A 26,635-nucleotide genomic window follows, 5' to 3' on the forward strand; every position below is an offset into this window, starting at 1 on the left:
GTAAACATCGGAGGTGACACGGTTCCTGGGAGATATCACCTTACTGTACCTTGTTTGGAGCGGCTGACGTTGAAATAGGCTGCCAGCTGCCGGCGGGTAGTTTGTCACTTGCGTTAGGAAGTGTTCAATAGCTTTTACGTCTGGAAGACGGCTCTGTGAAGAAGCGACCATATGTGAAATAAACACTGCACGTACTGTACACTGTGGAGACTCCTCCAATGCCAATGAATGAATAATTCAAGAAGTATTGACATCTATCCTGGAAAGATCTTTCTTGGCATCCTTTTTTTTCATTTATTATAAATATTGTTTAACCACAAATGTTACTAGACATGATATTTAGTTTGACAGAGTTTGGTCTAGACCTGCTCTTTATGTAAAGTGTCATTAGATCACTCATGTGGTGCAAAGTATTAAAAAATGTTGACTGATTGATTAAAAGTGGAGGTTTTGTAATCAGTCTGATTATTCTGTATCAGGTCCAATCCATATATTTGTCAGTGTCTCCAAACATTGCTCAAGCTATTTTTCCTGCATAGAAATAAAAGTAAAATCAAGAAGTATCATTCAAATGAGACGCAACCATTATAATAGTTAGCAGTTATGTGTCTTCTAAAAACTGGTCGTGCAGGTAGGCGTTAAGATTTCTAGAGAACTGAAAAGGAGGCTGCGTGTTCTCTCTCAGCCAAGCAGCAAGGTGAGTTTTTTGGCTGCTCTCCGGTCTGTGCAGGCGCGCGCTCAGCTGCGGTGCGCCTCGCCTCGCCTCTCCTCGCCCCTCCCATCCCTCTGCTTAAACTCTCCTCTGTGCACACCAATAAAGCACTTTTTGTCCAGGGAGTCGGCACTTGAGCGCATTCCTTGACGTGGAGGACGGTGTAGCTCTCCAAGGATTTGATGAAGACCGTTTGTTACAAGTTTAATAAGTTGAGAGAAACTTTTTGTTTTGGCGGAGGCAGCGCACACATAGAAAACTACGTGGACTGGAGTTATATCGGTGAACTGCTCCGCTTGGATAAAGACACAAGCGCGACAGCGCACACCATTTCACTTCTCGAACTTCAGGGTAAGAGTTTGCTGCTTATACTAACTAAATAAGGATAAACATTTCGCACTTTTCAGACTGTGACGCTTTGGGCAAGATGTGCGTAAAAACGCGTAAACAGGGTTGTGTTGACAAATGCACAGACAAATACGTGTAGGTGGAATATGATAAACTTCTGCAACAGAAGATTAACTGCACATAATCATCATAAACTTGTATACCAAAACCTCACATCGACTGTATGTCCCCTACTTATTCAAATCAAATAAAAAAAACGTTTTCTTTTACTATTTCTTTCGCGTTAACTGAAAACTTTATATCCTGCAAAATACATGTATTGAATGAAACATAACATGTTAAGGCATAAATAAGACTAAACTATATAAAAAATAAGTTTAAAAGAAAGTCAAAAACAGTAAAGAAAATGTAGTCGGAATTAGAAGTCAACATGGACGCGTATTGATTCAACAGGTTTGATTGACACCGTGGTCGCCACTACTGCTCCGGATCAGCCAGCAATGTCAATAAAACACGGCTCATCTGTATTTGGGGAAAGCGTAAAATGCGAGCCGTGTGCGCGGAGCAGGGGGAGCTGTCGGGGCGGTAATGAGGCGGGCTGGTGTTGGACCGCAGGACGCCGTGCAGCACGCAGGAGCAGCGCCGAGTGTCTAGACCGCACCAAGCCGTGGTCACCGCAGAGGACAGCTGTTTCTGGACCCACGCAGGGGAACGTCCGAAACAGAGAGTTCAGCAGGACACACGCACCGGCCGCTGGAGTCAGACAATGCACAGTCAAAACATTTGGTATTAAGCAACATGATCAAACCAGATTATCCAGTTTTGTATCTTAGTTGGAGAGAAAGATAAAGGAGATGTCCTTCAAATCAATTTTTTGTAGATTACAGCCTGCTGTGGCATTTGTGATTGATCACTACTTTTCACTGAGAATGCTTTGAACTAAGATGGATATGATAAGTTCCAATTCCAAGCATGACTATCAGTGATAGAAAGAGACTTGGTTTAGTTTCGCTCAAACCCAAAACAAGGCAACCAAATAATCGAGACAAAAATGTACCCAGCTTTGTCATACTGTAATTATCACCAAGCTTCAGTTCTAAGGATAATTTGTGCCCTTCCATTTGTAAGATTTCAGAATCTACTGTTGTAATAAAGCTTTTCATAGTTGATTGAACTGTGGACTTTAAATCCAAAGCTGGATTTAAAGTTAAACAACTCAATGATTGGATGTTTAACCTGAAGACACAGCAGCTCATGACACAGATAAATGAAGCACAGGGTCAGATGGAAGGAAAAAGGTGCAAAGAACAAATTAGGGAATCATCCCTTTCCCTCAGCATGCGGGACAGCAGAGCATTGAACGATGAGGTCAAATTCCTGAAAGATTAAATCTCAGAGTGAGTGCCCTGCTCCAGCAATAAACTAGCATCCAATAAAGTGACGTGACTCAACACGCTGCAATCTGTGCTTCTAAAAGTAAAGATAGACGAGAGAGATTATATCATTTTATTACTTAAATATTGTGTTGATGTAGACTTTGATTTAAACTTTAAATTTATATTACACTTTTACACTTTAAAGCGAGTTAGGGTTGAGCTTATTCTGCCCAAATAAATAACAATATGTCAAAATCATGTTCCTGCATTAACACTGAAGAAAATATCAGTGAAATATTTTTTTAAGGCCATTGGATAATCCTCTGAGGACCCCGATGACTTCCATCTTGTAATCATTGATCAGAACTGCAGTCAGTTTCAAAACCTCTACGTGTCTGAGATGCTAACTTCATATAAGAACAGTCTTCTGACCACAATCCCTCCAGCTTTCAACCAGATTACCATCTTTAACACTGCCCCCACAAACAGGCACAGAAAGTCACCCTAATCTCTCCTGGGGGCAAAACAGGTGGTGTAAACTGCTACAATAGCCCCGCTATTAACCCCTACACCGGTGTTCTGCTTGTTTCCTCGCCATGTGTTTCCTCGCAGGCTGTCATTATGCTAAAGGGAGAAGCTACTGTGTCACTGACGGTGCATAATGGTTGTAATTGGTTTGTATTAGGCTGGCAGACACAGCAGAGCAGCCACAGGAGGCCAATTATCCGTGACTAATGTGGACAACTTTTGGGCTGCACAGACTGTTACACTTACAGTTTTTCTATGTGTGGAGCTTAGCAACAAAGTGAGCTTTCTGCTGCAGAGGTTCACTCCCTGTACAGACACTTGTTGATGCTGAAACACCCAAAGATGTGCATGAGGGGAGACAAAAAGGAGAAAGGGAAGGCATAAATGAGGTTCTTTCCGCGAATCTTTATCTTTATAAGATTGTCAAAATATTAGTTGCATACATTTGAGGCACTTTGATTTTAAATGAGTGTGCATGTAACCCTAACCCTACCCACAGTGAGAGGATTGAAGTGACCCCACAGGACATTTCTTGCCCTTAAATGTCGGTCTGTGGGTGGAAAGCATGACTAAGATGAGCCCTCTGTCATAAAACTCAATTCGAAACTATTAAACACAGACCACTGTGACTGTTGTAGAAAACCGCACAATGTGCCGCGGGTTTGGTTACTAACATTGTGTCAGTCTGTACTTTTTATCTATTACTTTCTTACAAAATCGAGGCTGGCATTTCATCATCTGTGTCAAAGAGCGCTTGTGTCTAAATGTGCAGCTGACAATGAGTGACAGCTGTGTTCGTCTTGTTGTGCTGACACAGGAATAGAAGATCTGCACAACATCTAACACAGGCTGACTTATTAAAACACTCTTCTTTACACAGAAGGTTGCCACTCTTCTTTCTCCAAACTGGCTGAAAGTAGAGCTCCATTTTATGCCAATTAGAGGCAGAGCCTGAAGCATCTTTCCCTTTGCATCAGAGGGATTAGAGGGTTAAAAGTCAGGTGGCGAGGCGAGGAGGCCTGGGGAAGGGAGAAGAGCAGTAAGAGGTAAAGGAGGAAGGCAGGAGCGGGGCCACTCAAACAGCAGGCGGAGAGAAGGGAGTCGACAGGGCAGAAAGTTGGAAGAAGTGTGTGTGTTTGTTTTTCTCGAGGCCACGTGAGAGTGGGGGCTCATCATGATTAACAAGTATAGTGTGTGTGTGTGTGTGAGCGAGAGGGAGAGCTCAAGATGTGCAAATTCTTCCCCCCTGTTAGAATTAGAGGCTCATATACTCAGGTGCTGCACAGATTGAGAGAAATGGGTGCTCTTTGGTTGACAATCAAGAGAAGGAGCTGCTTTCTGGAAGAGGCGTCTTAAACAAAATCCCCAGCTTCAAAGGCCTCAGTCTCACACATCAATGCTGACCCAGCGGTATGCACAGGCGAACCCAAGCCTGTGCGCCTGCCAAGCTAAATTGAAGAAGAGCTTGCCGATGCAGCCAAATGATGCGTTCAGAAGAACCACTTCAAAACCTTGCATAAATATACACACACATGTGAAGGGATCTGAGGGCTTTGGAGAGCCCCAGCTTGAGCTCAAACCCCAAATAGCCGCTGTCGTCCCATGTCCACATCCACACAAAAACGCACACACACATGCTCGCTGTTGTCAGATCGGACTATCCTCGAAAGCAGACGATCATCTGAACTAAAGAGGGAAAAAAAAAAACAGGAATCAGCGTTTCAATCAATTAAATGTGCAAAAAAATCCCCAAATCCCACAAATTCCAAAATCCATCTCCAGTGAATTCTTCCAGGAGAGGAGCAGAGGGGGGAGACAGATGGAAAACAAGGCAGAGGGAGAGGATGAGAGGGAGGATGCTCATCCCAGAAAGCCACCACAAATTGCTGCATTTCAGCGGGGCCGTAAAAAAAAAGAGAAACGGCTCTTAATCTAAGGTTGTAATTACCTCTGGCCGGCACTGTAATTAGGAAATGAGCCTTGAAGCAGATCTTGCAAAAGAAACACAAGGGCACACACATACACACACACACACACACACACACACACACACACACACACACACACTACCATGATAATACGGCAAATATTAAACCACTGATTGAACATTAACTCTTAATGTTTTACTGAATATGGATTTAAGGATAAGAGGACCCAGCAAATCTTGCAATCTTGTGAGGGGTGTGTGTGCCTGAGGGGTCAGTGTGTGAATCTGTGGAAGGTCAGCATCCATCTAAGACCTTGTTTGTCACAGAAAGCAGTGACATTCACACACTCATGCAGTCACATCGTGCGTACAAGCCGACACGTACACACTGAGACGCTCTTTAGTTTCGCTCAGAGCTGGATGTTGGGAGTTCTCTCGTCCCCTTTTGCTTAAAGTCTATTTCTGTCACTGCAAAGGACGCAAATAGTGTCGTTATCTGCTGCTCCATGCACAGTGAAAGAGCAGGAGGCAGCCAGAGAGAAAATCTGTGCATGTATACGTGCAAATACCTGCATGTGTGTATCCGAATGCCAATGCATATCAGCCCGGGTCTAATCACTCAACACTGCAATCAACAGCAGAGTGTTTTCAACTGTGCCACAAGTCACGGCTTGTCACGGCATATTCAATATGCAAAAAGCTTTGTGTTACATTAATACACACCTGCAGCACAACATGATGCATCATTCTGTTTTTCTCACCCAGCCTCCCTGTAGGTTTAGTTACTGATGGGACTTTAATTTTGACAAATTGTTCGATGTTTCAAATGATGCCACTACAAAGTGGATCTAACATAAACGGCAGACTGCAGAGCGTTGTTCTGCTTTGAGGTAAATCCAGATTGGGGGAAGAGAAAGGGAGTGACGCAGAGGGAGATTCAGAGAGGGCGACGGGTGAGGTGATATTTATGTTAAAGAAATGAAGACAGAGAAGGAAAGAAAATTATAGTGGAGAGAAAGGCTGAAACGTATCGGCCCTCTAAAAAAGGGAATGACAAAAATATCTCCTTCAAAAGAGAATAAATGTAAATCGAAACCAATAACACTGAAAAGAGAAAAGATAAAAGACACAACCAATGATTTGGCAGTGTGCAGTCTGTACAAATTAAAGACCAAACGTGTCATGGAAAGATGTGGAAGAGGACGCATGAGCGAGTTTTGTCTTTTATAAAAGTTTTTCTGTCAGTCCTGGAGCCCAGCAGTAATGATGCCTTGTGTCTATTCTGAGTTTCAAACTCCACTTTGAAACTAAATATTTACGATGCAACCAAAGGATTGTCTGAGAGGGAGACACTGTGACCTCTGCAAACGGACCGCAGCGTCTGCGAGCGAGATTCCCCACACTTTATAGTAACTCTGCCACAGCAGCGCATTGTTGCTTTTTTTCTGTGCAGATCAAAAATGTAACACGAGAAAAAAAAACAAAAAAAAAAAACATGTACTGAGTAAGCACACACAATAACAACATGCACCAAAACCTCCGTGCAGCAGAGCAAAAACACTTCCACAGACAAATAAACACATGGATGCAGAGTGCTGCGAAGGCCTCACAGCAGGACAGCGAGCCAAACCGAGCGGCCGAGCGTCTGTGACAGGTTATTTTCAGATGTAAACACACAGCGCTCTGTTTGTGGAAAGGAGTGTGTGTCGCTGCAGGGCGACGTATAGAGATGGTAAATACAAAGTGAAAACAGGTTGAGGTGTTGCACAATCAGGTGAAGCATGTGAGGTTCTTCACCTCCACAGACTCTTTGACTCATAACTCAGGTATATGAAACATGGCTTGAAAACAATACTGGCACTGAAAGCGTGAGTGTTGTGTGTTCACTGTGAAAAGGTGAATAGTTACAAACCTGTGTGCGCTGCAGGAATGAGAGGGGAAAAAGCAAGAAAACACTCAGCTAATAATCTCTGAATGCTTTTCATGAACATGCCTTAAATCCATTAAATGTAATAAAGTAGACGGCCATTACCGAGAAATTTGGGAGTCGTTCTTGGCCAAACTTGCCCATTAATGAAACACCAATCAAGTGGTCACTTTGTGGTTGGGTTTTCCCAAAACTGACTCATGATTACGATCCCATAACTAGGCTCAAACATAAAATTTAATGTGAGTTTATAATGGATTGATGCAAAGCAATGAACACATGAACACATGCACAAGAGAAGCTAATCAATGAAAAGCAAACGAACGGGGTCGTCAGTTTTTCCTGGTTTAAAAGCTGTTTTTGACTATAAATAGCCTAAAAATAGCCTTTGACATCGGGTGTCTGATCAAAAAGATGGCTAAAAAACTCTAAACTGGAAATAACCTGCTTGGAAATGAAATAAAACTGTCATTTGTTTGTGAAAAAGTGGCTTTTTGTTTTTACTGACATGAGGTAACAGCTCATTCATAACCTTAAGGGGTGAAACTCACATTATCAGTCAGTTCAAACCAAATACTGTGCATTATACACCTTACAACATACAGTATAGGGGTTCAAATAAAGCAGAAACTGTCACACACTTGCTCAACTCTGCGCAGACACACACGCACACACACTCTCGGCCCACGGCTGATGGGCTGATACCACAGGACAAGGAGCTGACAGAGTGCAGAGTGGTCGGCCTGCATTCTTCCTCTCCCGCTCTGTCATTCTCTTGTTGCTGCCACACGGCCTGCCAGCGCTCAGCACGCTCCCGCACACAGCTGGAATCCAACCAATTAACAGCCGGAAAAAAAAAAAATCACTTCCTGTTTTGCTTGCGGGCCATTAACAGTGCATGACAGGAGGTTAAATTCCAAATAAGTAGCTAACAGGTCCAACTGTGTGTTTTCCAGGGAAAGAAGTGCTACAAGTGGAGTGCCAGTAGAAGAGGAGGCTTCTCCGCTGGGTGAGTAAAACTTGAAATGAAATCTGAAGGATTTATCAGTAATCAGTGTCATTAGGAAGAAGACGTGGCCAAACACTCTAATGCAAACATTGTGTTAACATCAGACTTTTGTTGACTGTAAGATAAATGACATCAGCAGTGCAGTCATTTTGACACATGTCATAATAATACACTCCTTTGAATATGTGTATCCGGAAGCCCAAAACCACACGCTGTTGGCGGTCCTTATTGTGTTAACCGTAACACCCTGCCTCCTCAATAGGGTCCTTTCACACAACTCTGAGCCTCTTAACAAGACTGGCAGGAGAACAAGAGCAGCTTTCTTAACACACACACACACTGCGTTTAATAGATACAGTGAGGCTGTGTAAGGTTACAGACTGAGGAAAAAGGGGAAAGAGAGAGTGGAGGGAGGCTGGAGTTCACTGTGTCTGGTTGTGGCAGAAGTGGGAGAAATGTAGACATCTCAGAACAAGTAACCTGTGTGCATAAGGCTCTACAGTGTTGATTGTTACTTATTTTAGTTTATTGGAGAATGTTAATTATTTTTTAGAAAGAAGCAAATCAATTCAAAGTGATATTCCTGCTGGTTTTCCAGAGCAGAACAACTAAAAAGTAAGACTGTTAAGCCACTTTCCAAAATGCATTGATGTTTACATCAAGCAACCCTGCACCAGTGGGAGCCCCGTGTACTGCTTTATACTCTTGTCTGCTCACCAGTACGTTCTTTTTTAATCTTTTTAAAACATAGCATTTATTAAAGCACAAACTGTCATCATAGAGCAGGAATCGGCTGCTTTGACCGCAATATTTTTTTAATATATCACTGTGACTTCTGCAGCATCCTTTGTGATGCGCATGTCAACAAAGTCCTCAATCAACAAAATACCAAAGATGTTGTTACAGAATGTTGAGGAGACGGAATTTTTTTTTTTGATGCACCAAGTATTCTGTCCCCCCCCCCCCCCCCCCCAAAAAAAAAGAAATAAATAAAAATCTGCCAGCATGTGCTAGGGTTCAGTAATAGTGGCGTCACTGCTGGAAACTGTCACTCTGATTCTCTCCCCTACTTTACTTACCCCTCCTGACCCCTCACCTTCTGTCCTGCCTTGTTCCTGTGTTGTGCTTGTCGTCAATGAGCTGTGGCAGGTACTGTGTGGGCTTGTAAAGACACACACACACACACACACACACACACACACACACACACACACACACACACACACACACACACACACACACACACACACACACACACACACACACACACACACACACACACACACACACACACACACACACACACACACACACACACACACACACACACACACAACCCTCGAGCCTCTGGACGCACACCGCTACTCTCACTAATTGCTTTACAGCTCCTCAAACTCTCTCTGAGGAGTTCCCCGACCTCCTTTGGGATAACAGAGAGGATACAAAAAACAGAGAGTAATGTCAGCCTAGGACGTTTATTAAGGGGTTCGTCTGCCTGCTGTCACACACGCGCTTATTCTTCATGTGGAGAAGTCTGCGCATGGTGTGTGTTGCTAGCTGTAAGTTATTTTCTTTGCAGGCAGTTCTTCAGTGTCAGCACACACACCGGCTCTGTTTCTGCCTTAATCTTGGGAGTTTCAACATCAAAGCTGAAACACACTGCAGTGAATTACAGCCCACTCTGACATCCTGTGTGTGTTATAGCTGCCTTTTCCCCTGAGTGCTGACTACACGTCTGTACCACACCTGATGTATACATTTAGATATGTAGTAGATTAGAGCGTGTGCATGTGACAGGGCTCCGAGTCAAAGCCAAATGTCTGGCTGGATTTCCCATCAACTCTTTCAATGAACGTGCGCATTACACTTCAACACATGACCTTCCCCTTCTTACTGAGTTGCTCATTAACTCTCTAGTATAATGGCAATAGTCTGTTAATAATGTTAATATTTCCACATGAAGGCAAACACCGTAGAGCAAACATGGGTGCTGCTCGGAGACATTCATGTACACTAACTCAACTACACACACAAACTGGCAGATCACACATGTTTGAGCAAACACAGGTACGCTTTGTTCTGCGTGTTGCAGGTCAGCTCAGGAATCTACTGTACTCACTTAATGACGTGCATGAACGGATGTCAGGGCAAACAAATGGTTCTTTATTTAGACAAATTGCTACTCGGGGCTACAATAACAAAGCATCATTCATTCCCTCTCCCCGTCTCAGTGACAGGCAGACAGGTCATCTCAGGATCTCTGCATATGACAGAATGACAGACACAATCCTGTATACTGAAGGCAGAGTTCTGTGCTTCCTCATAATCACACAAAACAACACTCTCGCTCTCTTCAGTCAAAGATTGGTGGACTCCATCGTCTGGTGGGAGCTTCTTTAAAGGGCCATGCTCGTTTAAAGGGCCATACAAGTTTAGTCAAAGACTTTACATCACAGTTCATTATTCTGCAAACCATTTCTTCGACAATTCCAGGCTCCCAGATGATTTTCATTCATTTCAACAGAGTATAAAAATCTACTAACAGATGACTGAACCTTTCTTGAGTTGTTGAATCAATTGATTGTATTTTACAATGAACCCTAAAGGTTCTCTTGGGACATTTTACTACGACATCCTCAATGTTAAAGACATTCTGCATTCATTTTGGTCGGAGTAAACTATTACTAGACGTTAGGCAGTATTTCTTCACCGTAATAATGAAACAAATAAAAATCAAATCTGTGTGATGGATTACACAACTCAAACAAGTTACACTGGTCTGCAAATACTTTTTCCAACGGTGTTGAATGAATCGAAACCAAAGGCTGTCTGCAAAGTCATGCACTTTTTGGGAAAAAACAATGACTTGGTCCTTTAAAAAGTTATATATGTAGTAAACAGGCGTGTTTTGTATATTTCTCGACATGATTGACGATCTTTTTGATGTGAAGTCTTCTTAGGCAGATTCTGATCATGCTCGAGGTAATGAGGACATTCTCAATGATAACATGCTCGACGTTATCCCCGAGGCAGTTTACTGGACTGTTGCAGCTCAACCTTTAAACTCACTTTTTCATCCCTCCACTTCTGTCACTACCCTCCTCCTCTTTCTTCTTTTTGCTTTCTGTCTTGTGCGCTGGATATGAGGAATCTTGGGGTTGTACACACCTGCTGCAGGCAAATTGTGGTGCCGAGGTTTGATGTTGATGTCTTAATGGACTGTTGCTGACTGATGTCTTTACTTTTGCTAAGATGGCCGGGCTCACTTGTTTGATCAGAATGTGCAGCTCATTTTGCGAATCAAATAATAGAATATAATTACTTTATTGATCCCAAACTGGGAAATTGTGGAAAATAAGGCATTAAAGTATAACCTAGGCCCTCAGGATTTCATTTATCTGTGAAATTTGAGGATGAAAACATAGTTTGATGTTCCCCATTGATAGTCACAAAATAGATGAGGACACAGTTCATCAAAATTGACTGTAGTCAAAGAAGCCATCTTTAAAACCTTGTAAATATCTAGTTATGTAGTTATGAATATCCAAAGTATTGGTTCAGGAGGTAAACACGGGGCACCGGAGGCCATGGAGGAACTGGCATTGGGGGCGGGGGAACTCTGCTGTCTGACTGCCAGCCTCCTCAACCCTGGCAGTAGTTTCACAATAAATTCCTTTGTGACATCCCTCCTCATCATCAGTGATCTCAATTTCACATGTATCTTGTGTGTGTGGCACATCTCTGTAGTGTTTGTTTTTTTAATCAGAGGAAAAATCCCTTGGGGCAGAATGACTAGAAAAATCACAAACGGTAACTCTACAAAAAAAGGAGGAGCTGTGGGGTTGGGGGGGGCCTGAAAAACAGGTAGCACTGCACAATGCCTGCCTTTAAATGAAGGTTGTGGTGTAGAAAAAAAAAAAGAGGAAAGTTCCACGTGCAAAAGTTAACCGTGCATAAACTGAGCGTCACTGACAAAATATCTGACGTGACTCAACCTGAATTTTAAGACCATACTAAAGCCATGACACCACACACTACTGAACTTGTGATGAGTGACTGGGAACAACAGCCAATTAATCACTCATTTGTCAATGTACCCATAAATCCCTGGCTTCCTTCCCATACCGGACACAACTGTCATTTCTGTGATATGCATCGACATTCAACCTCTCTCAAAGAGGAGGAGCTCTGTATAAGGAACAACTGAAATACTTCATTCACCTTCCTCTTCCAACTAACCGAGAAGAGATGCTCCAGTGCTATTATTTCCTTCCAGATAATGAGTCTGATTTATAGATATGAGTATTGCCCAAACCAAGAACCCCTCCTATACAAAGTTACATGATAGGTGACAAAACACTCATTGCTAACTTTTTACTTGAACAGCATTACTTCCTCAAAGCTATTCTTTGTTATTGTGACTGATGATTTACCAGAAAGCAGGGATTTTTTTGTGACACATTTGGTTAAGTGGTTTGATTGGTCCATCCAGTGGCATACTCCTGATACCTTCTGCCAAATATTAGACTATACTTCAGACCGCTTCTCCAGAGACTGATACTGACTCTATCACTGAAAGAAATGCCCAGCAGTAGGGATGTAACCATACCTCGCAATATAACAATATAAATTTCTATAAATTTAGTCATTTAAAAAGATTTGATAAACATATATATTGCAAAACAATTTTTTTGAACAGCAGAGGCAGAAATCTTTATTTTGTTAAGAACGTTTCAAAAAGGTGTTTTTGTAAGATACTACAAGTGTCACTTTTTACAAAGAAAAAAAAACATGGGGGGTAAGAGAATTGAAAAAGAGTAATATTTATTCATAAATTAACTTCAGTCTCATGTCTTCATAAAAATGAGAGATGAGATAAAATCATACGATGAGCCGGGTTTTGTGATACCTTCCGTATTGTAGGTTGAGTGTGTGGTTATCTCATGGTGAAGTTTTTCTTTTCAATTCAAAGACACTGAAAAGTGAGCTAAATGTAGAAAAGAGACAAATCTTTATTTTCAAATGTCTGCTCCGATCCAGACGAAAAACGGCCTCGTGCAAACGAGATCGGAGTTTGTACGTGTCCTTTCCAAGTTGACACGCTTCTGTGCTGTTCTGCGTTTAAAGGTAAACAACTTGATGTTTACCTGTTAGCACTCACGCTGCCCCAGGTTTTTGTTTACCGTTCCATCACTTTAGCCTTGAGCTTTGACAAAGTCTTCGGACTAATGAACACTTTGACAGCTACATAGCTGCAATGAGTCGCTGCAGGGCTGTTGTGGCAGGTGGAGGAGACATGCATTTGTCAGATTCCTGTCATACTCTTGCTGGCATGAGCTAACCTGAGAAGAAAGGGCCAAGACGGTGAAATCAAAAATATTTGAGCAATGTATCAAACACAGGTGTCACCTTTTATCTAAAGCGCATTGCTGTACTAAACGATTGTGTGCCCGTTTCACGGCAGTGCTTTGACAGAAATGTAGTCAGACTATTGTGTAGAATCCATCAAGAACTTAAGCAAGTGAATACGGTATGTTCAAGGAGTAAATGGAAAGATGATCCACATCGTAGACAGGCAGAAGGATAATGTGCGAGTGTTGCCTTAGTGAGTACTTGTGACAATGTTTGCCTAACAAGGATAGTCGGCCTGCGAGTCGGTCTTACAGTCAGTCAGCGTGCCTGCCTGCCGCCTGAGTCATACACACCCTTTAATTAAGCTGGGCTTCAATTTGAACTCTTACGCAGTGCGGTTGCTACAAACGACTAAGGTACAAACTGTGTAAACATCAGGCTGTGCTAACAAAGGGAATAAAGAGAGCATGCGTAAGTCAGAACTTGAGGCACGCTTTTTCACTTATCTCTTACCTCCACAGTACTTCTTATTCTGTCACTTTGGTTAACTCTAGTAGTGTTAATATGAAGTCATCTGTAACATAAAGGTTCCTATAACCAGACTCTGAACATCTTTTGTTTTATATCGGGTAAAAATCAAGAGCCGAGATGACACAGAGGTATGTAGTCATGTCGGAGCTGGAATGATCGTCAAAGGGGTATGCAGAGAGTTGGAGTGTGCACATTACTTCAGGCTTGTGTCTGACTGATAAAACTGGTCCATCCAGCCACTTATAACCGCAAGCACACACACACACACACACACACAGCACAAACATTTCCCTGTCCCCGCTACCAGGACAGGCTCTCTAAGGCGTTTTCAAGACATTCGAGAGGACAGGTCCCTCTGAAACACCGTCTTGCTGCATGAGGTGAGGTCGCTGTGGACGGCCCGCAGAGGACAACAAAGCTTTGGACGACACTGCTGCTCTCCGGGGTCAGTGAGTGAGCCAGACAGCACAATCAAGTTTTGATTCTGGGAGGAGGCGTTGATAGTCATGCACAGGATATGAGTGCACGAGCCAAGAGCTGGAGAGAGTCCAGCTTTGTGACACTGGTATGTCATATTTACTGGTTTTCCTGATGAGGTAGCCCTTTTGGACCAGCTAGAGTGTGACTCCTGAAGTGGTGCGGTTTGCTGTTGTGTGCTGAGAGAAAATAGAAGATAAACAGAGCAAGAGAGCGTTAGAAAAAAAGCGGAGAGGGTGTTTGTGTTTCTATGCCACAAAGCTGTGAATGATTCAAGCCAGGTCAAAGATAGACGCGGCGGAGTAGCAGGGTCATACTGTTCAGGTCAAACACAGAGTGAGGAGCCCGCGGTCTGGAGTGATTTTTTAAACAAGGCACAGGACAGAGACGACCGCACAGAGGAATAAGAAACACATGAAAGCACAGGTAGTAAGTGGCTCACTGAAACCCTTTGTGTCGGTGTAATATGAGAGCCCTGCGGTGAAGATCTCAGACAGATGCGTTAGTGTCTATGGAAGAAATCTGATTGTGACCTGTGATGACTATCTGTTCTGGGAGGTCGCAGGGCAGGGTGCACCGATAAAAGACGAGTGTCAGTGTTGGGACAACTATGATAGAGCTTAACAAGAGGACACTGTGTGAAGTGAAGGAGAAGTCAGTGCATCCTGTGTCTCCCCTCATGTGTGCCTTTAAGAAAAAAAAACAAAAAAACATCTAGAGCACAATCAGTCATATCCTTCAGGAATGAAACAAAAGGAAATGGTGCACATTTCCTTTTGGAACTCCTAGTGTCTGACCCTTTTGCTCTTAAGCTCTGAGAATGCAGAGCGAGACTGCAGACATGCTGCTCTAGAGTCCAAATTCTGCTTTGCCTGTCCACCCACCTCTACCTGCTTTTATCACTTTGTTGCCTGCTCTGTTTTTTGGAAGTTAAAAGCCGGAGCTATTTTTGCAGGTCGCATGATTTATCGAGACACACTCCGGAGGGTTTTGAGTTTCATGTTGCCCTCAAGGAGCAAAGAAAGCACCTGTTGTGGAGACTAGGACCGGCAAGCTTCAGGTGTACATGTGTGTGTGCGTAACCAGAGCTGGGTGTGTGCCCGTGTCAAACAGGGTCTGTTATCTGTGATGTCTGGGACAGAGTTACAACAGAGGACATGGAATACTGAGCAACAGTGGATTCACTAATCCAGAATCTGATCTTTGACCTCAAGGAGTTGCTCTCTGCCTCAGTGGTTCATAGGGATTGTTGGCCTTTGGACTGATGCTATCTAGGATGATCGTTTGGCTTTCGAAGGTCTCTCTTGTCATATTTTACAATCAAACAGAATTCTTTGCCACATGAAAATAGGCCGAAACAAATACTGCAACCACTGCTTGGTCTCAAAATGTCACACTGAGTTGCCCCTCCTATAGTGCAGCAAATATACAATGTTTTTGAGAGTTTACTATTTCAGTTTTACTACCCTCCCATTCACCCCTGGACTGTATATTATGCTCTCTTTCAAGTCCTGCAGCTGCAGGCTCTAATGGTAATACTTCACACTGTCCATGTAAGCAGGCCTGGTCAAACCATAAATCCTGAGATAAAAGGGCGGCTTTTTACACCAATAATAAGCTGCTTCGCAACGTATTTAGATGTGCATGATGTCGGGAGAAAACATGCATTGATTAAAAGATGTGACATGAAAAGGAGAAGTCAACTTTGGCAGAGTGACAGGATGCTGTGTGGTTAAATGGTTGTTTCAGAAAGCTTTGACATCAATCGGTTGTGGCAGAGCTGGTGCACAATGGATGAGACCATGGCAGGCTCTCTCTTGTGGTCAGGCTGAAATCAGTTGGGAAGCTTTTGTTTGTGCAGCATATTCATTAAGTACTACAGCCCCTAATCCCCCTTCATACCACCTCAAAGCATAGCAATGATATTGTGGCTTCCAGATGAGCATTGTTACTGACAGATGTAGTAAAAGTATCATCTCACTTTCATTTCAGATGTTCTCATCTCTCCTGTTGGTTACCCGACTGCTTGATTGATCTTGATTCAAGTGCAGCGCTCGTCAAGTGGATTTTGGAATACAGTGTGTCTTCATTAGAATTCTGCTTATGGCACAACAAACAGCTGAGCTTTGATATCCGCACAGTTTGTCTTTGTCAAATTAGAGTACCTTAGATCTAATCTCAGAGACAGTTGCTGCCTCTCTTGACAGAACGATAGTACAAAAGAAACAAGCGTTAGAGTCGTTCCATGTTGAGATTTATTGTCTGTTTATTAAAAACCTGTTTCTTATTTCTTAACTGTAAGAATCCCATTAAACTTTATGACTTTAAGAAATTTAGCAAAAACAAAGTTCCTGCTCGCCTGCCAAAAGCCAAAGCACCCCATGAGTCCTCAAATGGAACAAGACACAGTGAAATGTTGCTTTCATTCTCTGCATGTTTCCAGCTCTAAAACATGCCTTACATTTTGATCCATACATTCAACCTTTCTTGTACAATCCGTCTAACAGGTACAACCAGCAATAATGCACTACATAAGAAAAGTGTTAGCTCATGCAATAAAAACATACTTCACAGCATTACATGCGTACCAACAGACTTACAATAACATACCTGACATTTTCAAAACTCATAGTTTGCTTTGCGTTAAGAGTCAGCACAACGGGCTGTCTTCTTTCATATACTATTTCTGAAGGAGTCTTTTCAGCCTTTGATATTCTAAAGAACTCTGGTTTCCCCTTTCTGATTCTGTCTTGACCCCTTTTGTCACGTTGATGATATATCCACTAGATTGTGGATAACAGGGTCCAGCTGTGGCAGGGACTGACAGTAGACAGGGATGGGAATGAGGTGTGTGCGTTTGGAGGAGTTGTCTTTCGTCGTCTCTTGGGTCAGAGATGGAAAAGGGGCAAAAATAAAGAGGTTGTTACACCTAGTGGGGATTCCTTGGATTTTGTGGCCAGCCTCCCGTGGACACACGAGGAGCTGTCATTTTTTTGCACTGCTGCATTAGCTTAATTTTTTTTAACACTGGAGGCTGCTGCATGAGTACATCTAACCCAGGAGCTGCTTTAGTTGTAAATTTCAGCCGTGCTCAACAGTGAACTGAACCCCTAGACCTGCAAGACTGTAGATCATACTCTAATGTACATACCACGACCATTGTTCCTTTAATAGATAAATCCCCCTGAAGGAAAAGAGGCCCTCTTTAATGGGAGTATGCACTCTGTAGTATGCAGCCTTATCCCCTTACTGTGACTTGGCCTGTTGCCCTCTGTAAGTCTCTAGACCGGTCTGCTGAATTATGCAAGTGCACACTGACCTGCGACTCCTCCACACACACACACACACACACACACACACACACACACACACACACACACACACACACACACACACACACACACACACACACACACACACACACACACACACACACACACACACACACACACACACACACACACACACACACACACACACACACCGCAGTTTTCTACCTCCCTCTTGTACCCTTCATTGCCCCTCAGTGTTGGCCTACAGCTCTGAAGATAAGGGCTCTTGACGCTTGGCCTGCCGGGATTTAATTGCCGGAGCCCACTTCACCCTCCCAAAGCCAGGCCTTATCCACCTCTCCACCCCGGTGCCCCTGCTGACAGAAGCCTGCTTTTGTCTCCGCTGTTCCCCTGCTTGTATTTTCTTTTCCTCCTTGTCTTGAAAGGAAATAAAAAGTGGGATAAGAAGTGAGCTGAGGAAAAGGGAAAAATGCTTTTCTTCCCTTTGCCCCTTTAATATTTCTTTTCAAGGGGCAGATCATGTTTTCCTCTTGGTGTTGCGCAATTTTGTTCCCATGATTACATTTCATTGTATGTTTTCCTTATATTTTTTTCGCCCGCGGGTGATTCCACATATTCATCAACCAACACGTTTTATTCTAATACAACCCACAAATCCAGAACGAACCATAAAGAAAACACAGATGTAAGAACAATTGTTACATAATGGATCTGGTCTCAAATGTGCTTTAGGTCCCATTCTTATAAGCATCGTCATAAGTCCAATCCATCGTCTGTTTATAACCAAGAAAGACTCCTTGTTAATCTCCAAATGCCAAGCCGGTGAGACAGACAAGCTCTTTTTTTTTTTCAAACTCAGCTGCTGCCTGTCTCAGGAATGTCTCAACAAGCGCACAGGGGAGTGAAAAGGAAATTACAACTCAAGAGAGAAGGAGGAAGGCAGGAGGGGAGGGGGCATTCTTTCTTGCACTGGATGACATGCTTGTCTTTCTTGTATCTCTGTCTGGGCCCTCCACCTGCACTCACTTCAAAATACTTCAATTAAAGCTTCAGAGACGGGAACCAGCACTACAGTATGCTGTGGGTTCACATTATAGTGACGCCACAATTGTGCCTTATCAGATGCACCGATAAGACCTGCACAAGTCACTCGTATCCAAAATGAAAGAAAACAAAAGAATCTTTTCACTATGAAGCATCAGTTTATCTTTGATCTGCCAGTATTCACTGAGTGAATCCCTCCCCATCCACCTCCACCGGAGTTTCTCCTCCTCTGGGTTATCAGATGTTCCTGTCCCACTTTGGAATGAGGCACACTCAAATAAACATTCTGCCTCGGGGAGCTACGGTAGAACCACCACATAGAGTTCGTAAGAAAAATATTTTCAGTTTTATCTGCATAGCTCGCTCGCCTCTCGTGGCTGCCTTGATGTTGTTGAACAATCTGGCATTGAACCCTCATAATCATCTCTGGGCATGATAATATGTGCCAAAGTCAAGAGTCTCTATCTCCGGATGGAATGAGATTGGAATTTTGTTTTAAACATCTTTAGATACATATGATACTTTTCTCAGTCGAACACTACAGTGCGTGTAGTGTTTGTTCTGAACAGGCACCCTGAAAAAAAGTATGTGAGTTTACGCTCTTAGTGACACACAGGCATGCAGTATCCTGCACTGGATTTGAACTGCAGCTCCCCACACACAGACATGATTGGAAAACCTGAGATCATCTGCACACACTCCGGCTGTAGCTTAAATCTCCCTTTATCTCCTCTGGAAATCCTCTCGTCTTCTCTTTATTCTGCACACATAACATGGCACAACAGCCACACTTTCTTCCTTCAAACATGTCTTTTCCTGTGTAACTATTTTAAACAGTTATGTCCATCCTATGAGCTTTTAACTCAGGTATTGCTTCATAGTTACATTCCAAAATTAATTGCAGATTTTTTTTTTACTTTACTTAACCAGAGCTTGACTAGAACATTCCTTACCGTATATATACCGTGCATGTAATTACTCACCTGTTAAAGTGAATTCCCTCGGGCACTGTGTGTAAATGAGGGGATAACTACAAGGTTTCCACTCTGCTGCCCAGTCAGCTGCAGCCAATGGAAAACTATCCAAATCAGATCTTATCATTACTTTCCGCAAACAACTGCAATACTAAGTAGGTCCACTTAGATACCAAAGTTTTGGTACTTTTTCTTTGCTGTCTGTACATGCTGACTATGAAAAATAGTGAGCTTATTTGTTCCATCAAGTCTTGAGGTTTGAGCAGGGTCACTCTCTTGGCAGCGCAGAATAACATTCCTGCCAAGTCTGAAAGAGTTATTAGTATAAAAAGAGCAACATGCTGGTAGTGGGATACAAGCAGATGCCATGACTGCTTTCAATATATACACAGGAGAAGGAAAATAAGAGATCAGGGAACGGTTCCAAGGAGGTTGCAATTTCAAGGGGCATCGGAATGATATTTATGCTAAAAGAAAATGTAAAGTATAGCTGTGGCGTGGTGAGATGATACTTGCTCTCCCTCCTCTCTCCTATTGTTTCCTAAAAAACCCTTTTATCACTTTCCAAGTTTTAACATTCGCGGCAGTGATTTTTTTTTAAGGAAATGTTTCATTGAACAGATAGAGTGCAAAGAAGAAGAGTTCATGAATTCCAACTTGTATCAAGAAACCCCCCAAAACACTATAGCTATAGAGAAAAGAGGGAAGGTCCAAGATAAAAAAAAAAAAAAGAATGGGGAAAATAAAAAATTCTTGGCATTTCTAGTGTAAAAGGCCACAACTCTAGGTAAGCAGTGTAAGAACTAAATGTTCCCCGCGTGTGCTCCATCTGTGTAAAAGTGCAAGTCACACGTAGTTGGCTTCTCATTTAGGTATTTGTGCAGTGAAGACATCAACAACTGCACCATTTAAGGCCCTTAAATGAGCTCCCTGAAGAATTGAAGTTATCCAACAGAAAGTGCTTGCAAGGTTATAGAGATATCATCTACTCCAAAATCTGGCCCTGAGCCAGTAAAGTGTAACTGTGACCTAAACCAAAGTTTTTTTTGCAGGGCAGGAGGGTATTTCAGCAAAGTTGAGGAGAAATAAGAAGCAAGAAAAGTTGAGGAGCTTTTTAAAGAGAGAAGAAATGGTCAAAAATGTTTAGATATTTCCTCGTCCCCTAAGACCTTTTCACTCGACAGCAGCGGATGATAACTTGCCCTCAGAGACTCTTCTCAGCAACTAGCTTCATCTTTATCTCCCCTCTCCCCCTTTTTCCATCAACCCTTCCCACCTTTTAAGCCCTTTCAAGTACTGTGTTGACGCTCAGACAGGTTTGTTTTGTAACGCTTTGGCTCCAGTGAAAAAGTCAAAGTATGCTATGTTCCTGGCGATTTACTCTATCAAAGATTTCTGTATATTTTGTATCCTTTATACAGTGTTAGAGACAGCCTTCTGGCAAGTGGCTATAGCTGCCCATCTGGGTAATGATAACAGAGAAAGTGTTAGATATTTATATTGCATCTATAGTCAGGGAACGATTCCAGGCTACTGGTAAAGCTCATCTCCAAGTTTAGAGAGCCACAAAGTAAATCATACACAGATGCCTGGCTATGTACAGTATGGCAGACATATAGCCAAGAAAATGGAATAGAGTCTTGAGCAGTGTTTATGGTGAATCAATCAGAAGGCGTGTACAAAGATTTTTTGGTCTTTTAGTGGCTCATGAAAGACAGAAAAGTAATCTTCAGTGCATTCACTATGATGCATCATTCAAAAAAACACAACAAGTTGGATTTGTTGATAGCTGCTGTATGCCTCTGTGTATTATAGGCTGCCGAGTCTGTCATAAGTGTAAGGAAAATAGTTGACTGTGAACCCCTAAAACCACAGAGTGTGTGCAGTGCAGTAAATAGCTGTGGAGTAAATGGAAGTTGGTGGGCAGATTACAAATACAAACCTTTCTGATTACAAACACACATTATATCATATGCATGTGTGGCACGTGCACACTTAAACACTCACATCTGTAGCAATGCCAGAGAAGGAAACAATAGTTTTAGCATCCCATAATACTATCTATTACAAAGATCACTGCAGGGAGAATATGGCACAACCTAAGCTGGAAAACTGTGGCAGGACCCAACTATGCCAACATTCTCTACACCCCGAGTATGGCAGAAAACCACTGAAGCCTGAGGTCACAACTATAGCCCTATTGTTTAAGAGACCTTGTGACAAAAGACTGCCTTTGATCTCTGGCTATGCATTGTTGAACCTTTGATAATAATCTCACTCCATGAAACACAATACAGAACCTCACAGTGAAACAGTGGTTTGGAAAGTAGACTTTACAGAGAACTACAAAGAACTACAACATCGGGCTGAATCTTTGAGAAATTTCATGGTGTGACACTTTGTTAGCATTAAATGTTTATTTTTATTGAATAATTATGCAGTTCATTGACAGTTTGTATGTTTGTATCGTTTTAGGCCGAGCATGGAAAGAGAAAGGGTCAGCACCATGAAGGTCTTTCTCACTCCGCTGATGCCCTTTCTGCTCTTCATTATCCTTCCTGATGGCGCCTTGTCCAGCGACTGTCCAAGAGGCTGCACCTGTTCCCCACCAGAATCAATCTTATGTTACCAGAGACGCTCTTCCACCATTCCTGAGGGAGTGCCATCGTCTACAAAAAGCCTCTACCTCTTTGCCAATGGCATTGAGGGCTTGAAAACGGAGGACTTTGGTGGAATGGAGAACCTGGAAATGCTGGACCTCAGTCAAAACAAATTGACAGAACTTCCAGAGAGGGTATTTGAACCTTTGGCATCATTGAGAAACCTGGACTTGTCATCCAACCAGATCACCCACATTTCAGAGAAGTGTTTTCATGGGATGGCACTGCTTGAGCGCCTTTATTTGTATAGTAATTATATTGAGTCCATACACCCTGCAGCTTTTAATGGCTTGGAGCACCTGCTGGAACTCAAACTACAAGGCAACGGGTTGACATCCTTACCTGCTCTCACAATGCCCCGACTGCTGCTGCTGGACCTTCGATTTAATGTCTTACCAACATTGGGTCCATCTGACCTACAGACCCCAAACCTGGAGTCACTGAAATTGGGTGGTGTTGGACTAACTGACCTGAATAAGGAGCTTATAGAAAGCCTACAGAACCTACACGAACTAGACATCTCTGGAAACCAACTGGAATCCTTTCCCTCAGTTTTAAAGGAGGCCCATGGGTTGATCCACCTCAGCCTGGCTGGGAACCCAATGGGTCCTCTTAAGGTTCAAGACCTGCAGAACCTTGTAGAGCTGCAAGAATTGGACATTAGCAGCCTCAGTCTGCAGGGTCTACCTGAAGAGTTCTCCCAGCACTTCCCCCACCTCAGGAAGCTCACAGTTGCAGAGAACCCTTTCAACTGCCTCTGCACCTTAGCCTGGTTCCCAAGATGGCTTAGAGCCCAAAGCATCACCCTTGAGAGAACAGAGGAGACTCGCTGCCATTTCCCACCAATCAATGCTGGAAAGGTGTTGGAAAGACTGGAGCATAGGGATTTTGGATGCCCCACCACAACTACAATGACCACAACTACTGTCAAAACAACTACCATTCAGCCTGATCCTGTCACCACCTCACAAAGTACAGCTAGAGCTATTCCAGTACCTAGTGACAGCCCCTCAGACAAAGATGATGACTACCTCCTCCCTCCTGTTCCTGCATCTCCCAGTAGCAGCAGCAGGATGGACACGGATGATGAGCTGTATTTCTGTCCCCCTAACACCTGTCTGAACGGGGGTACCTGTCGTTTGGACCAACAGGGTCAGGTTGAGTGTACCTGCCCACATGGTACTTCTGGATTGTATTGTGAAATACAAAACCATCATCCCCATTCACCACCTGAGGTTGAAGACCATAAGGAAACTGTCACTGTAGATGCACCAGACATCAGCTCACATCAAGCAACCACAACCTCAATCTTGCTGGACCTCCATCGCTACATTGAATTGCGACCATACATCCGTGGAATCCGCCTCACCTACAGGAACCTCTCTGGTCCAGACCGCAGGCCAATTCAACTTAGTCTGCCGGCATCCTTCCCAGAGTACAGACTCAGAGGTCTGAAGCCCAACTCCACTTACAGTGTGTGTGCCAGTCCACTAGGTGCCCCTAGTGGAATAGACAGTGTCTGCACTGAAGCTCAAACAGTAGCAGAAAGTGTCAGGGGTCCTGATGCCCAGTTTGATGACCAGAGGTTGACCACAATGCTGGTGCCTGCAATTGCTATCTTGTCGTTGCTGGTGCTGATAGCAATAGCAGTGGGGGTGGTTTGCCATCTTCGCAGAAAGAGGGCCAAAGGCCATCTGGACCTAGAGTGTGAGCCCTCTCAGCTAGAGTTGGATGGAGTTAAAACCACCCTAGACAATGGTGCACTGCCTCAAAAACAGCCCCAACTTATGATTCCTGAACCTGCAGTTCAGAATGGCAATCTGGAATATGAGGTCTTGCTACTACAAGATCACTGTACATCAAATAACAATATGTCTTCTCACAAGCCCTCCTACTTTTGACACCTGGACTTGACAAGGCTGAAAAGACATTTCTTTCTTCAGCGCTGATTACTGTATTGTTTAATTACAGAGAGCAGCAACTGATGTTGCAGGAAATGAGGATACAGTATCAGCCAGAAAAAACAGCAAATGAGAAACTGGACATTTATTTAACTTAATGCCCTTCAGTTGTCTAAGTAGACATTAAACAAGGTTAAGAGCATGTGCTTTGACTTGAAGATGCATTGAAAGTGCCTCTTTTTCATTTACACTATGTATACTGCATCAATGGATTCCCTAATTACTTTGCTGGACTGGAAACCTCACAGCTCCAATGACATGATACTGGGACTGACAAGTCAATGGCTGAAACCTAGGGTAAAGGGACGCAGTGATCTCAAGCCCTCCTTTGTCTGTTCAACAGGAGTGTGCACTGATTTGGGGTTGAGCTGCCTTTTTCTCATCACAAGAGCCCAACTAAACACTATCAGCAAAAATGTTTTGCTGCATGTTGTAGGTTTTCAGTACGACCCCAAAGGGATCAGTGCTTGCTGTGAATGATCTTTAAGACACCAAATGAAGTCGTGCAGAGAAAATAGTTTGTACTTGTATTGCTTTATTTGGCTCTGAAACACTTGTGACTTTTTCTGTTTTGTATGTATTTTTTATACTTGCGTCTTTGTTATTTTTTATCGTGCAACATTGTGATTGTTAACAGCCCTCTATACCCTCCACCCCCCACTTCTTGTGACTAACAGACAAAACAGCAGATTAAAATCTTTGAAGATTAAAACTCGTTTGGTACCAGCAAAGTCAATCAAAGGGCTTTGCCTGCAGAATGTCAGACAGTCTAAGTAGATGTGAGTCTGGACCAACTCGAGACTAAATCCCCTTCTCGATTCTGAGGCCCTCAGTCTGCTTTACCATCACAAAGGGAGAAGGTAAGCAGGATTACAAAAGGTACAGTGGGAAGCAGTAGACTGAACAACTTCTGTTTAAGTGCTGTACTTTCAGACAGTTTTGTGCCTTAATTACAATAAGCACTCACATGATCACACAATATCAAAAGAGAACATCAGTGACTTTATTTATTATTTATATTCCCTGCAAGGGAAAATTTGTTATATCCATTACCCAGAAATTACCTACAACATACTACATGACCTGGTCCACAGCAAGCAAGCAAGCAATTAGGGTCTGTGCATTGGCTTTTCCTTAAGAAAAAATAGCATGCCCATCATAATGCTGTCCACACAATTTCTCTTTGGTATGGAATGGAGGATCCCAGTTTTGCTCACATGAGCCTAACTGGACTGTGGAAAGGTTTGTGCAGGAAACTTTATTTAATATTGTTAAGCGGACCATTTTAAGCCTGGTAGGAGATCTTTTTGGCTATTATGAAGTGACAGAGTGCTGAGATCCAAATCTGTGAATATGGGGCAAAGAAGGACTCAAAGTAACTTTGTGTGCTAGTATGAGTGTTAGTGTGTGTGGGTGGGTGTGTGTGTGCCTGTAGATCTGTCAACTGCAGTGATAATGTGACTACGTGTTCAGTCTTGTGCAAAGACCTGCAGACGTCAAGTTACTATCAGTTACCCCCCCCACAGTGCCCACATGTCAATGAGTACATAAAGCCCCAAACAACTCTACTTACAGATAAACACACCAAAGACTCATCTGTGAAAGTCTGTGAAAATACCTGCCTGCAGTATTCCCTGCAAATAAATAACAGTTTCATGCTAACAGAATGCCTTGAGTACCTACGATAATTAAAAAAAAAAAAAATCAAGCAATGCAACTGGAATATGTGTTTGTAAAATAGAATACATTGAAAATGACCAAACGTTCTTTTTCAGTGTGATTGTTAATATTTCCCTGTTTATTTTGGGAAGCTTTTTGTCTATATTCCATGTTTTTTTTATTCTGTGAAAGTATCTGTACAAATGGAAAAGTGATATTATCATTAAATGAATATCCAAAACTGAAATGGACCAAGTTGAGTTGTCTTTGAAGTCCTCTGAAGTATCTACCTTTTTTTGTAAAATCAGGGATTAGATTGACAGGGAAGGGGGGTTGAGGGATTATGATTGTCGTTTACTTCCCTCTCTTTTCAACAAGGGGAGTTGAGAGATCACGGGGGGTGTTCCAAGAAAGAAAAAAGAAAGGAACAAAGGAACAGGTGATGATATAATCATTGGAAAAAGCTTAAAATAGCAGCATTGCTAACATGCTGAAATTAAATAAAAACATTTCCTATATTCACTATCTTATCTTTTAAGCATGCAAACATTTAATGAAGACATAAAAATAAACTACATCTAAGGCTAAAAGTAGCATTAATAGGTATTTTTGCCGATATTGGAGCCAAAAGAAGCTCAGAGAATAACCAATATGATTAAAATGTGTCCCGTCGAGGATTTCAATATGCATAGAAAACATCATGGACACATCTTCTAACAGTTTTAAACCACACACATTGTGGTGCTAGGGGATAAGTGGAGCATAATTTGAATCATTTGTCTTCATTATCCAAGGGAAACACACGTCTAAACAAAACTTCATTCAAATTTATCAAATAGTTTTTGTATTTTCTTGTA

General features: G+C 42.6%; 2 protein-coding genes across 2 annotated transcripts in view; one reads left to right on the forward strand and one right to left on the reverse strand.

The window, feature by feature from the left end:
• coro7 (coronin 7) overlaps positions 1 to 26,635 on the reverse strand; it is a 110,984-nt gene that overhangs the window by 31,084 nt on the left and 53,265 nt on the right. The window lies entirely within an intron of this gene.
• Positions 818 to 26,025, forward strand: vasnb (vasorin b). Its single transcript, XM_020647055.3, has 3 exons — positions 818 to 1,063; positions 7,775 to 7,827; positions 21,974 to 26,025. Exon 3 carries the CDS (start codon positions 21,981 to 21,983, stop codon positions 24,057 to 24,059), a length of 2,079 nt encoding a protein of 692 aa, XP_020502711.1. The 5' UTR covers positions 818 to 1,063; positions 7,775 to 7,827; positions 21,974 to 21,980; the 3' UTR covers positions 24,060 to 26,025.

The sequence above is a fragment of the Labrus bergylta genome, chromosome 16, assembly GCF_963930695.1.
Source record: "Labrus bergylta chromosome 16, fLabBer1.1, whole genome shotgun sequence".
Classification (NCBI taxonomy): domain Eukaryota; kingdom Metazoa; phylum Chordata; class Actinopteri; order Labriformes; family Labridae; genus Labrus; species Labrus bergylta.